This window comes from Euleptes europaea, chromosome 1 (genome assembly GCF_029931775.1).
Source record: "Euleptes europaea isolate rEulEur1 chromosome 1, rEulEur1.hap1, whole genome shotgun sequence".
In the NCBI taxonomy this organism is placed as follows: domain Eukaryota; kingdom Metazoa; phylum Chordata; class Lepidosauria; order Squamata; family Sphaerodactylidae; genus Euleptes; species Euleptes europaea.
Window position 1 is genome coordinate 11,675,661 of NC_079312.1, and position 12,734 is coordinate 11,688,394.

The window sequence follows — 12,734 nt, forward strand, 5'->3', positions numbered from 1 at the left end:
CTCAGAACTCTCTGAGCCCCACGCAGAGCCAGTCAATGGCAAACCACCTCCGAATGTCACTTGTCTTAAACCCCTATGGGGTCACCATAAGTCAGCTGTGATTTGACAACATATATACTGCTGCAATTATCTTGCTTGCGGACTTCCTAGAAGCACCTGGTTGGCCAATGTGTGAACAGACTGCTGGACTTGATGGACCTTGGTCCGATCCAGCATGACTTTTCTTGTGTTCTTATGCACCCAGAGTTCTAGGAATACAAAATTCAGAAAAATGCAAACACAATTCTATCCAAAGTGTAAACAATACAGAACATAGATTTTAAAGGCAGAAGACAGAACAGTAAGGTCAAGGTGATAGACATGATGAACTAACTACAATCCTGTAAAAACACCCCTCTGAACTGGCTGTAAACTTATTCAAACAGAAGAAATTTCTAATACTGCCTGGACCGCTTATAGATCGTGTTGACTGGTCATCATGACAGATGTTGTCAAGATCTTGGGATCTGGGACAGCCCCCGCTTGTCCATCCTGGTTGCTGAAATAATGTAAGGACCACATTAATTATGTCCATCACAAATCAGTCAACCCAAAGAGGTGGTTATCCACCCACTCCTTATAAAGCCAACACTACAGAAAATGTAGGTATGAAGAAGCATACATTAAACTGGTTGGAATAATTCCTCATGGATCGGACTCAAAGAGGTACCTTTGGAGAGCACTTACCAGTGCAGGACAGATCCTGTGGGGTACCACAGGGTGCAATCCTATTCCCCGTGCCTTTCAGTCTCTATGTAAAGCCCTTCAGCCAAATCATTTATAGTTTTGGAGTTGATGGTCAGCAATATGCTGAGGATACCCAGCTCTATACATCCTTATCCAAATTACCTGGAGATGCGGTAGAAATCCTGAATTGCTGTTAGGCTGCTGTGGTTAAGCAGTTAAAAGTGAATGGATTGAAACTAAAGCCTGAAAAGCCTCAGGTAATGCTGGCTGGGAAGGGAGAGATCTTGAAGGATATGTGTTCCTCACTTTTCACCGAGTTCAGCTGATGCTTGCTGACCCAGTTAACAGACTTCTCCTGCTAGAGAAGCAAGTGAAAGCAGGTGCAATAAATGCTTTCTTTCCTGCCCCCCAGTTTAGCTTGGAAGACGGCTCCCGACCTTGATATGGCCAATCGGGACACCAGGAACCATGCCACGGTGATAGCGAGACAAGACTACTGCTAATGCAGAAAATCAATTTTAGGGTTCAGCCAAAGGGGTCTGAAATGACCAACCGGACTAAGACATCGAAGCAAGCTCTTTATTAACTAATGTCATCAAGCGTGACCAAGGAAAGTACCTGTTCTTGGCTGAGTCCAAGATATGTACACCCTCCTTCATCTGAACAAAGCATATATTGACATAATCAGTACATTAATATAGGAAGTTACAATTAGGCAAGGCAGTATCATGCTTCCAATGAACAATCAGCATTTTTTCTGCTGTTCACCTTCCCTGCCTCTTGGCACCCAGACTCTTGCTTATCTATACAGCTTTATCCTAACTACTGTGAATACTACTAAGCGTAACTTTATGCAGAATACATTTGGCACACAGCGTAGCAAGTTAGGCTAAGATGGAATATGGGGGAAAGAGACTGACGTGTCATAAGTCAGAATGCAGACTATTAATCTCTGAGGAGATAAGAGATAGGGTAAAATAAACCAGGTCAGCCTGCCTTCTACTTAAGGGGGACACTGAAGAAATACCATGAAGCTAAGAACTCCCACAAGGATTAAATGATTTCAGAACTTGAGGATTTATAATTTTTGCCATCCTTGCAATGCATTTTACATTTGTCTCCCCTCAAAATCAACCCAGAGACTACAATTGGTGCAAAACCCCACGGCTCGGTTATTCACAGGAGCTAGACAGAGACTACATATTACGCCCATTCTTCAGTTGGTCCATTGATTGCCCATCAGTTACCAGGCTCAGTTTAAGGTATTGGCTATCACCATAAGTCGGCTGCGACTTGACGGCACTTCACACACACACACACCACATACAAAGCCCTTTGTTGTCTTCGTTCCTCATATCTGCAGGACTGCCTCTCCTCCATGCACCACGACAACAACTTTGCTGATCTCAGCAGGGCATCCTACAGCTGCCACACTGCAAATGGCAAACTCAACAACTGCTCATACACGTGTCTTCTGTTTTGGGGGGGCCCTTATGGAACGGCATGTCTGAGGAAGTCCAGAAGGCTCCCACTTTCCTGGCCTTCCGCGAATTATGCAGATCTAAATAATTCAGGAGGGCTTGTCTGCACTGATGATAGGGCTGTACTGGAACCGTACTGGAAGCCAGCCTGACTGCCTTCTTCCTGACCCTGCTCTGCAAGAGGAGCCAGAGATTCCCCTTGTGGAGCTTCCCAGCCTGTGAGAGCTTCTCTTCCCCCCTCCCCCACTCCTCCCCCACTCCTTACCCAGTCCAACTTCTCGAGCCTCAATCCTCCAGCTCTCCTGCAAGCTCAGCGGGATCCCAAAAAGATGAAATTGGAGGACTTCAGTATTTCTCTCCTTTTTTTTGTAGCCTCTCTAGGAACTGTGTCTCTGTCTTCTTCTTAACACTTTACTAGGCTCTTGTGCACAGACAGGACAAAAAGAACTATTTTGATGACCATTTTTTTCAAATTAAGGAAAAGATTAAATGTGCTCTTTAAGGCCCAACCTGGCCAAGAAAATCTACTCTCTAGTCCCAGAGGTGTAAAGTCTGGCTGTGGTTGCTCAGTGGGGCTGGCAAGTCATTCTCTTCATGCTCAGATGCATTGTCAGCCAATGAAAAGCTAGGCAGAATACAAAACAGAGTAAAAAATTGAACACATGAACATATGAAGCTGCCTTCTACTGAATCAGACCCTTGGTCCATCAAAGTCAGTATTGTCAACTCAGCTTGGCCGTGGCTCTCCAGGGTCTCAGGCAGAGGTCTTTCACATCACCTACCTGTCTAGTCCCTTTAACTGGAGGTGATGGGGATTGAACCTAGGGCCTTCTGCATGCCAAGCAGATGCTCTACCACTGCATCACAAATCAGCCCAGCAAGGTCAGGGAACAATCAGCCAATGTTTAGAAAAGACTATGAAGCCAGACAATAGAAGTCAACACCTGAGCTAAGGCATACCTCAGCAACCCCGTAATGGCAGCCAACATCTTATCTGAACAACATTCATTATATTTTAGAAACTGCCAAATTGACCTCATATTATTTTGGAAATGGTACCCATTCATTATTGGTTTTTCTTTTATAAATGGGAGGTTTCTACATTTCTCCTACACCAATGAAAAACTGAGAAGTATTCCCACAATAACCAAAAATTGATATTTTCGCACACAACCAATGTAACACATAACATTTACCAGGGACCGGGCCATTTCCGGCTCTTTGGACTGGGCTCCCTGATGAAATGAGGGTGGGGGGGCTTCTTGGAGATCTTCAGGAGGTACTGCAAGGCCTGCTTGTTTGCCAAGGCAGGTGACTTTTGAGGGAGCAAGGGACAGAGAGGTGTGGGGTTTGCTATTTTATTTTTTATTTTAACTGAGATTTTCTAATTATTATTATTTAACTATTATTGCAAGCCACCTTGAACCACAAGAAATAGTGGAATATAAAAGTTCTAAATAAGTAAGTAAATAAATAAATAAATAAATAAGGACGTCTTGAGATTTGTGCACCTACCAAACAAATTTCTTCCAAAATCCCCCCTCCCCCCCCCCACAAATATATAATTGTTACAACTATCTTGCAAGGCATGTTAGTCTGAAAATGTCACTGCCTAAAGGACTTCCAAAAAACTTCCAGGCCTACTGTGGATTTGAACCCAGATCATAAGCCAACACTTTGGCTCCTGAACTTAACTGACCCACATTTTGAACGTTAGCAATATAGGTCGGATTCACTCATGGGGATCAGTCGTGGCTGCAGGTGCCCTTATCTAGTGTCTGCAAGAGGATTTCTGCCTTACAGCTTTATACCCAATTTTAAAGAGACATTCAACACTAACATTTGAAACATTTAATGAATCCCAACTCATAAAACGCACACAAAGCACAGAAAACGCATGATCTGAATTACCTGACAAAAATAACAACCCCTTTAAAGATCTATGATCCTTTCTTAGCTGAGTTTTATTTTATCTGATTGATAAAGAAACAATTACGGGTGGCCAACTGCCTGAAGGAAAAAGTATGCTGTCCCTTTAACAAAGGGTTTATGTGATGTTATTTACCTCTTCAGTATCTCTTCCACTACCCATTTCCACACACTTCCTGTGAAAGGGGCAGGAGAGTTCTTCCCCTCCAGCAACCCTAATGCAGATACCCTTCCAAAATAAAGTGGTGAGAGGAAAGGAAAATTTTCTCAGTCTGCTCCATAAAGTTATGACCACAATGGGGGAATCTAAAGAGGGCTGTGAGGAGTCAAGATGTGAGGAGTAAACCTTGACCCAGGGCTTATTCCAGGTCATTTCCTGCTCATAGAGTCTGAAGGAATGGGTTCAGAGCAGGAGGAGGGAATCTTTTCCCTCCTGATTTTCTCTGACAGAATCTGGGGGTGGGTGGGGAGGACAACTCGGATTGGGGGAATTAGTGTCTCACAATGTTCACTTGCCAAATCCAAGGATACCTGCCCATTTCCACAAGACTGAATTTGGTGGGGAGGCCTGACCTCTCTGAACTGACGGAGTTGTTGGGTTGGGGGACAGAATCATTTCTTTTTAACCCAAATTAATCCTACTGCCAGAACTCTTTGGCATTCACAGTTGTGAGGCCCCTTTGTGGGTTCTTAGATGCTGTTGAAGACTGCCACTCTGAGTGAATCTCTTTCCACAATCTGAGCACTCAAAAGGTTTCTCTCCTGTATGGATTCTTAAATGCTTTTGAAGATTGCCACTATGACTGAATGTTTTCCTACACACTGAGCATTCAAAAGGTTTCTCCCCTGTGTGGGTTCTTTGATGTTGTTGAAGAGTGTCACTCCGACTGAATTTTTTCCCACACTCTGAGCACTCAAAAGATTTCTCCCCTGTGTGGGCTCTCAGATGCTGTTGAAGATGGCCACGCTGTCTGAAGCTCTTTCCACACTCTGAGCATTCAAAAGGTTTCTCCCCTGTGTGAGTTCTCTGATGGTGTTGAAGACTGAAGCTCCAACAGAACTTCTTTCCACACTCTGAGCATTCAAAAGGTTTCTCCCCTGTGTGGGTTCTTAGATGCATTTGAAGATTGGAATTCACAGTGAATTTCTTTCCACATTCTGAGCATTCAAAAGGTTTCTCCCCTGTGTGGGTCCTTAGATGCATTTGAAGACTGGAACTCACAGTGAATTTCTTTCCACATTCTGGGCATTCAAATGGTTTTTCCCTTATGTGGGTTCTTTGATGCTGTTGAAGATACCCTCTTGAACTGAATCTCTTTCCACACTCTAAGCATTCAAAAGGTTTCTCCCCTGTATGGGTCCTTAGATGCTTTTGAAGACTGAAACTGTGACTGAATTTCTTTCCACACTCTGAGCACTGAAATGATTTCTCTCCTGTATGGGTTCTTTGATGCTGCTGAAGAGTGTCACTTCGACTGAATCCCTTTCCACAGTCTGAGCAGTCAAAAGGTTTCTCCCCTGTGTGGGTTCTTAGATGCTTTTGAAGACTGGAACTGCGACTGAATCTCTTTCCACACTCTGGGCATTCAAATGGTTTCTCTCCTGTGTGGGTCCTTAGATGCATTTGAAGACTGGAACTCACAGTGAATTTCTGTCCACATTCTGAGCATTCAAAAGGTTTCTCCCCTGTGTGGGTCCTTAGATGCATTTGAAGACTGGAACTCACAGTGAATTTCTTTCCACATTCTGAGCATTCAAAAGGTTTTTCCCCTGTGTGGGTTCTTAAATGCCATTGAAGACTGCGATTCCAACGGAACTTCTTTCCACACTCTGAACATTCAAAAGGTTCCTCCTCTGTGTGTGTTCTTTGATGCATTTGAAGACTGGCACACACAGTAAATTTCTTTCCACACTCTAAGCATTCAAATGGTTTCTCCCCAGAGTGTGTTCTTTGATGCATTTGAAGACTGGAACACACAGTGAATTTCTTTCCACACTCAGAGCATTCAAAAGGTTTCTCTCCTGTGTGGGTTCTTTGATGCTGTTGAAGATGGCCACGTGAACTGAACTTCTTTCCACACTCTGAGCATTCAAATGGTTTCTCCCCTGTGTGGATTCTTTGATGGTGTAGAAGACTGCTCCTTGAACCAAATTTCTTTCCACATACTGAGCATTCAAAAGGTTTCTCACCTGTGTGGGTTATTTGATGCTGTTGAAGAGTGTCACTCCGAGTGAATCTCTTTCCACACTCTGAGCATTCGAAGGGTTTTTCCTCTGTGTGTATTCTTTTGTGTACAAGGAGCTGGGATCTGAATTTGAAGTACTTTCCACACCAAAAGCATTTATGTTCTTTTATTATACTGTCATTTGTAAAATGTACATTACTTTTTCTTCCATGAGAGAACGTGATTCCACTCTCTGAGCAGATAAATTGCTTCTCTCCTGAATGATTCCTTTGGTGTTGAACAAGGCCTGATTTCTGTGGAAAGCTCTTGCCAGAGTTTGAGCAGCTATATGGTTTTTCTCCTTTATGTGTTATTTGATGTCTACGGAGCTCTGCTCTGCAAAGGAAGCTCTTTCCACACTCCAAGCATTTTATGGGTCTTTCCACTGTGCATTCACAAACTGATATTATATTCGGTTTGATCAGAGAAGCACAGAGGCCTTCATTCCTTCTTATTTTAATTGTCTTTTCTTCTTGGACTGGGATTACACAGAAGCCCCCTCCTTGGCAAGGAATGGGCTTATCCATTGTCTTCTCTGTGTGGCTTCCCTCCTTGATCTCTGGTCCATCTCCATCCCTGAAGCTTCCTTCGGCCTCTTCATTCTTGACTTTTTCCAAAGAGAACCCCTGGAATTTCCCATGTGTCTTCTCTGTATCTCCTGCCGCAATAAAAAAAGAGGTCCAATCAGCACACTCCCCATTAACGGGTGTGAATTTCCTTTATCAGAATTTCCTTCCCTCCAAACTGAAACGCTAGTCACACTTTATCTCCAGCTGTTTCTATCTTCTACCTGCCCCCCCAAACTCCCTGTAAGGACTTTAAGGAGGAAAGTAGCAAAGAATCATTTCTGCACTGTTCACATTTGACTTTCAGTGCAGCTCTCTTGTTTATCTGCTCTTGATTAAAGTTCACATGATACCCAGTCCTGCCACTGCACAGAGAGTTTTCTTCTAGTTGTGACGAGAGCTATGAGAAGCCGGATTTCAGCTTCCTAAAAATACATGTTTGGTGTGGAGAAAGTAGAATGTAGAACCTCACCCCACAGTTCAAAGGGGACCAACACAGTTTTTGGAATAGGGGCCAGTTTGGGGAGGGGCAGGGATGGCCTGAAGGTATCTGGATGGCCACTGCAGGATAGGGTTGATGGAAATTGGGCATTGTCCAGTCTGGCTATTCTAATTAATACCCATCTTTCCCTGGCATCTACAGTATCTAAGAAAACTGCAGCCAATCAAGAGCCATAGATGTGCTTTTAAATTCTACCAAAGCAAGAGTTGCTAACAAGGGAAGCATAAACCCTCCATGTCTATTCCTTGCCCTTTCCCTTGACATAACCATGAAGGATACTCACTCGCAGCTATCTCACTTGGGAAGGAAATGCTCTCTTGAAATTCCCTTGAGGAACTCTCCAGCCTTTCTTCGGACACAAGACCTTTTTCTGTATCCACCGTAGTCACTCTTACATTCCTGGCTTCTTTGACATAGAGAGAGGGGAGGAATATGATCATTCTTATATGGGCAATGAAGGAAATCCCAAGTAGTGGGGGAAAATTTCTGGAAGGACAAAGTTGGTCAAGATCAAAGCCAATAATCCCAACCAGTGTAAGGGTAACAGATCCGTTCCAGAGCACAGTCACAGTGAATGAATGTAATCCCATCTGGGGGAAGGATATGTTATGAAAGTTGGCAACTTAGAAATTAGGATCTGGCCCCTGGTCTTTCTGAGGGCTTCTCATCCCACATCAGCCTCAGGCCAGCGAACCCTCTCTGGCTTGGGTGTTGGCCACAATATTGGCTTCAGTTGCCCCTGGGCCATGCAGGTAGCTTGGGTAGCTCGAATTGGCTATGTTGAACATGGCTTTCTCTGCAACCCCATCTCCTCAAGGCCCCCAGCAGTGGGCAAGTAGTGAGGCAAGCCTCAAAATGGCATACTGCTGTTCAATATTTTTATCCATCTTTCAACCCAATGGCACCTATGAAAGATCCTTACCCAGAGAGGCCACGCTCCCATAGATCTCCAGCATGACTTCAAGATAGAGAGCTCTTTGGCCAGGATCCAGCAGGGCCCACTCTGCTTTGGTGAAAAACACGGCCACGTCCTCAAAGGAAGCTGGAGACTGAAAGGAAAAGCAGATTCCCCTGTCAGAGATCATGCCAAGCAGAGACAGTACTCTGGAAGGGGGCAGACCGAGAGGGTGCAGGATGGAGAGCTTGGCTTGGGCAAAGGGCCTTCAGAGCCTCTCTCACTCACACACCTTAAGAGCAACTGCTGGAGCAAAAGCCCCCATGAGAAAGGTGGGGGACCCAGGCTATCCCCCTCTCATCTCCCCTACCTGGACTGGAGGTGAAGGAGCCATTTCTACTCCTCTGCAAAGACAGTGGCTCAACATCCTCTCTTCACTACCTGCGAGGGAAACAAATAGGCAGGAAGCATGTTAGCCTCAACTTCCTATTCTGTTTACTTGAGGGAATCTTGCTTCATGCACCCCGGGTTCCTAGGGTTGTGAAACCTTGCCCTGTGTACACTCAAGAAATGTGTAAGGATTTTTAGGAAACTGTGGGAGAGGATGGCAGAGAACTACCAAGTACCCATGAGCCTTGTGATAAATGCTGCCAACACATTTCTGACTTCCGTGAGATCTGACATGTGCCCTGTGAACACTGGAGCTCAAAGCCAATACAGCATCCCAGCAGGAACAGACCAAAGGGCCAGGCATACCATTTGCACACTGGCTGGTCCCTCCCACATGCGCTTGAGTCCGGCTGGCAGGAGACAGTGGGAGGTGGAAATGAGGTTGCATGATACGTTGCTTTAACATCCATCTGAAAGCTCAGACATGGCTTTAGTGCCTGTGAAAACTCTAGGGTAATATTGATGGGTTTCCAGAGTGCAGACATTCTGATGTCACATCCAGATTTTTGGCCAGGTGAGACATCAACCTCACATCCACCCCATGCCCCACTGCCAACGTCTGTGGGGGTGCCAGGCCCCCACACAGCCCCCATGTTGCCAGCCCCCCTTTCATCCGCACACCCTCCCTCCTAGCCTGAATGGATGTACTGTCAGGGTGACACTGTGGACAAGTGCCACAAGGGTCATACCAAATATAGGGAGCACTTCCATGCCTATGTCCCACAAGGGAACTGTACAGCAGTGAACACAGCAGAGGATCCTGGGATGAAACCACAGCAATGCTTCCAAAGAAGCCTCTCTGGGAGAAATCAAGGTGCACTAACAACACACAAACCACACCAGGTGAGAAGGCAAAGATGCCTCTTCCTGTATTGTCTTTTACATGATATGCAATCACTGACCATTAACAAAATTCCAACATTAAGTGCCCTGTGACAGTCTGGAACCTCCGATTCAAAGCTTCCCATTGCCCCCAAAGCTCCTGCCCAATACATGACACACCTTAATATCTCCAGTTTTTGTAATCCTGAATTATAATTCAATCAAAAACTGCTTTTCCTGGTGCCATTTAGTGAGTTCTACGGTTTCCTTTTGATTACTCTCAGGTGTTCCTTTATTCTATGTCGTGATCTTCTGTTTCTTGAAAAGAACCCATTTTATGCTATGGGCCCAAAACTGTATAACTTAACCTGACTTTAGAGCCAGGAAAAAGTCTCTCTGATTCTGGATACTAGCTGAACTGCAGCATGCTCCCAACACACACTGGATACCTTTTCATTTCATCTGATTTCTTCACAGAACAGGACCGCTCCCCCCCCCCTGATTTTTCCTCCCTATTTTCCAAACCATTATTTCCCACTTCCCACAATTAGCTCAAAGATTAACTCCTGCTCCAAACTAGAAGAGTTCTGCTGAATGTTAGTTGTTGCTATATCAATTGGGTTATGGAATGTTTCTTCTAATATTTACTTAGGATGAGTTCCCCACCACCACTTTTGTACCAAATTCCTAGATAAACTGTATTCCTTTTAAATCAGATCTCTATCATCCTTTTCCTACTAAAAACCTGCTACTCACAGCCTCCTCTTTAAGTAAAATATTCCGATTTGCAGCACCTGGCACGAACATGCAAATTCATTCCTCATATTAATCTAAATGCATGTTCACATGTTTGCGGGGGTGTGGTAATAGCATCCTAGTCCAGTATCATGTTTCAGGCTGTGGCCCACCAGATGTTCCCAGAAAGCCTTTAGGCAGAGGCACAGAACCCAAATTATTGGCTCTAATCAAAGGGCTTTCAGATGTATGCTGCATCAGAAATTGGAGGCTCCATTTTTTCACTATTGCTCACAGCTGTGCCCAGATTTGTCTACTGTTCCTTTTTTGAGCCACCTGGAATCTCTATAATGGAAGGGAGATATAAATAGTTTGATTCATGGGAATAAGAATGGAACTGCCTTGCATAAATCCGTCTAATACCCCTTAAAGTGAGTGGTCATCACTACATCCTATGACTCTGAGACCCAGAAGTCCACTCTGTTTTGTGTGCAGAAGTATGTCCTTTCTCTCCTGTCCTAAACCTTCTACTCCACAGCTTCACAATGTGCCCCAATCCCTTCCCGGCACAAGTAATGCTTACCAGGTAAGAGGGCATCTTGGGCACACTCCTGGGCCTGCACCCTCTGCCCTTCCTCTGACAAAGCTCTTTCCGCCTCAGAGATGTTAGCTTCCATCTTCACAGAGGGTCCCCACATCTGAAACAGCAGCAAGAGTGATGGGTAAGAGAAGGAATGGAACAGGCTGAGAAGGTGGATCCTGGCCCACTCCCAGACTCCTCACCCCTGCATTGACCAGCAGAGTCGCTTCAACCACAAAGGCAAGAACCAGGGTTGGGTTTCCCACCCAGCCTAGTGAATTCTCTAGAGCAGGGGTGGGGAACCTCAGGCCCGGGGGCCATATGAGGCCCCCAAGGACATTTTTTGTGGCCCTCGGGAGCTCTGGGACCCTGCTGCAGAGGCGGGGCGCACCACGGCTTACAGCGGCTCTGCGGCGCCCTTTGGACCTCCTCTTGCCGACTGTCGGCTGTTGAGCAGCGAGAGGGAGGGGGAAAGAGGCTGGCGGCTCCCGGCAGCAGAGCATGCATGCAGGAGCCGATTGGGCTTCTGGGGGCCCCTTTTGTGGACTCTGGGGAGGAGAGGGCATGGAGACTGGGGCCCGGTCGCGCGGGGCTCTGTGCGCCGCCGGGGATGTGTGGGCAGGGGAGGCTAGGGCCCGGTCGCATAGGGCCAGCCTGTGTGTGTGTGTGGGGGGGAAGGCTTTTCTCTCTTTTCTTCCTCTTTTTCTGTCACTCTTTCTCCTTTCTCTCCCTCTTTCTCCCTCTTTTTCTGTCTCTGTCTTTGTCTCCCTCCGTCCTTTTCTTTGTCTCCCTCCGTCCTTTTCTTTCTTTCTCCCTCTCTCTCCATTTCTTTCTCCCTTTCTCTCTCCCTCCCTTTTCCTCTTTCTGTTTTCCTTCCTCCCTTACCGATCAACTGTGGGCTGTGCCTCCCTGGCACCTCGTTTGCTTGGGCCCACTGCTGGCTGCATGGGAGGGGGGAGGGGGGGCGCCCCGCAGGCCTTCTCTGTGTGGCCTCCCCTGGGGTTGCCAACCTCCAGGTGGTGGCTGGAGACCTGGCAACTCTCGCCTCTTCCCCCCCCACCGGGAGATCTACACCTGGTATGGCCCCTGAATGATGTCATAAATATGCAAATGGCCCTTGGCAGGAAAAAGGTTCCCCACCCCTGCTCTAGAGGTAGAGATACCTGGCGCAGGGAAGCCTTAAGATAAGCTTGTTGCTTGAATGGGCTGACTGACGCACCCTTACCTGTTCTGCCTGCCTCTTCTCCTCTGCCTGACTCAGGAGGAAACCTTCGGCCAGGGCCACTGCCTGGGAACTGGTCTCCGGCCCACATCCTCTGACCCAGGTCTCCATCTCTGGGGGCAGGATGCTCAAGAACTGTTCCAGGATCACCTGGTTCAGGATTTGCTTCTTGGTGTGCCTCTCCGGCTTCAGCCAGCGGTTGCAAAGTCTATGGAGCTGGCTGCAAACCTCTCGGGGCCCATCAGCCTCATGGTAGCGGAAGTGCCGGAAACGATGGCAATGTTCATCTGAGATTACAGTGTCCTGAGCCAGGATCTCTGGAACAGCTCTTTCCCAGAATTCAACACCACTCCTAGCCTGGATGGGATGGGGGCCTTTCCTTGCTCTCTCCTCTTCCATCTCCTTCCCCTTCTTTTGGGTTGCCTCCAACTGTGGGGAGATACCCTAAGGCATGAAGAGAAGAGGGTTGGTTTTTATATGCCGACTTTCTCTACCACTTATAGGAGACTCAAACCAGCTTGCAATCACCTTCCCCTCCCCACAACACACACCCTGAGGGGTAGGTGGAGCGGAGAGAGCTCTAACAGAGCTGTGACTAGCC

At 46.5% G+C, this 12,734-nt stretch overlaps 1 protein-coding gene and 1 pseudogene across 1 annotated transcript; both read right to left on the reverse strand.

Moving 5' to 3' along the window:
* LOC130491019 (zinc finger protein OZF-like) overlaps positions 1–12,532 on the reverse strand; it is a 72,665-nt pseudogene extending 60,133 nt beyond the window's left edge.
* LOC130491412 (zinc finger protein 501-like) lies at positions 454–6,321 on the reverse strand (the record flags this gene model as incomplete). Its single annotated transcript, XM_056865147.1, has 4 exons — positions 454–538; positions 3,404–3,522; positions 4,984–5,322; positions 5,407–6,321. Coding segments are annotated over 4 exons (1,458 nt in total), but the record flags the coding sequence as incomplete, so codon positions are not given.
* Positions 12,533–12,734: the final 202 nt, after the last annotated feature.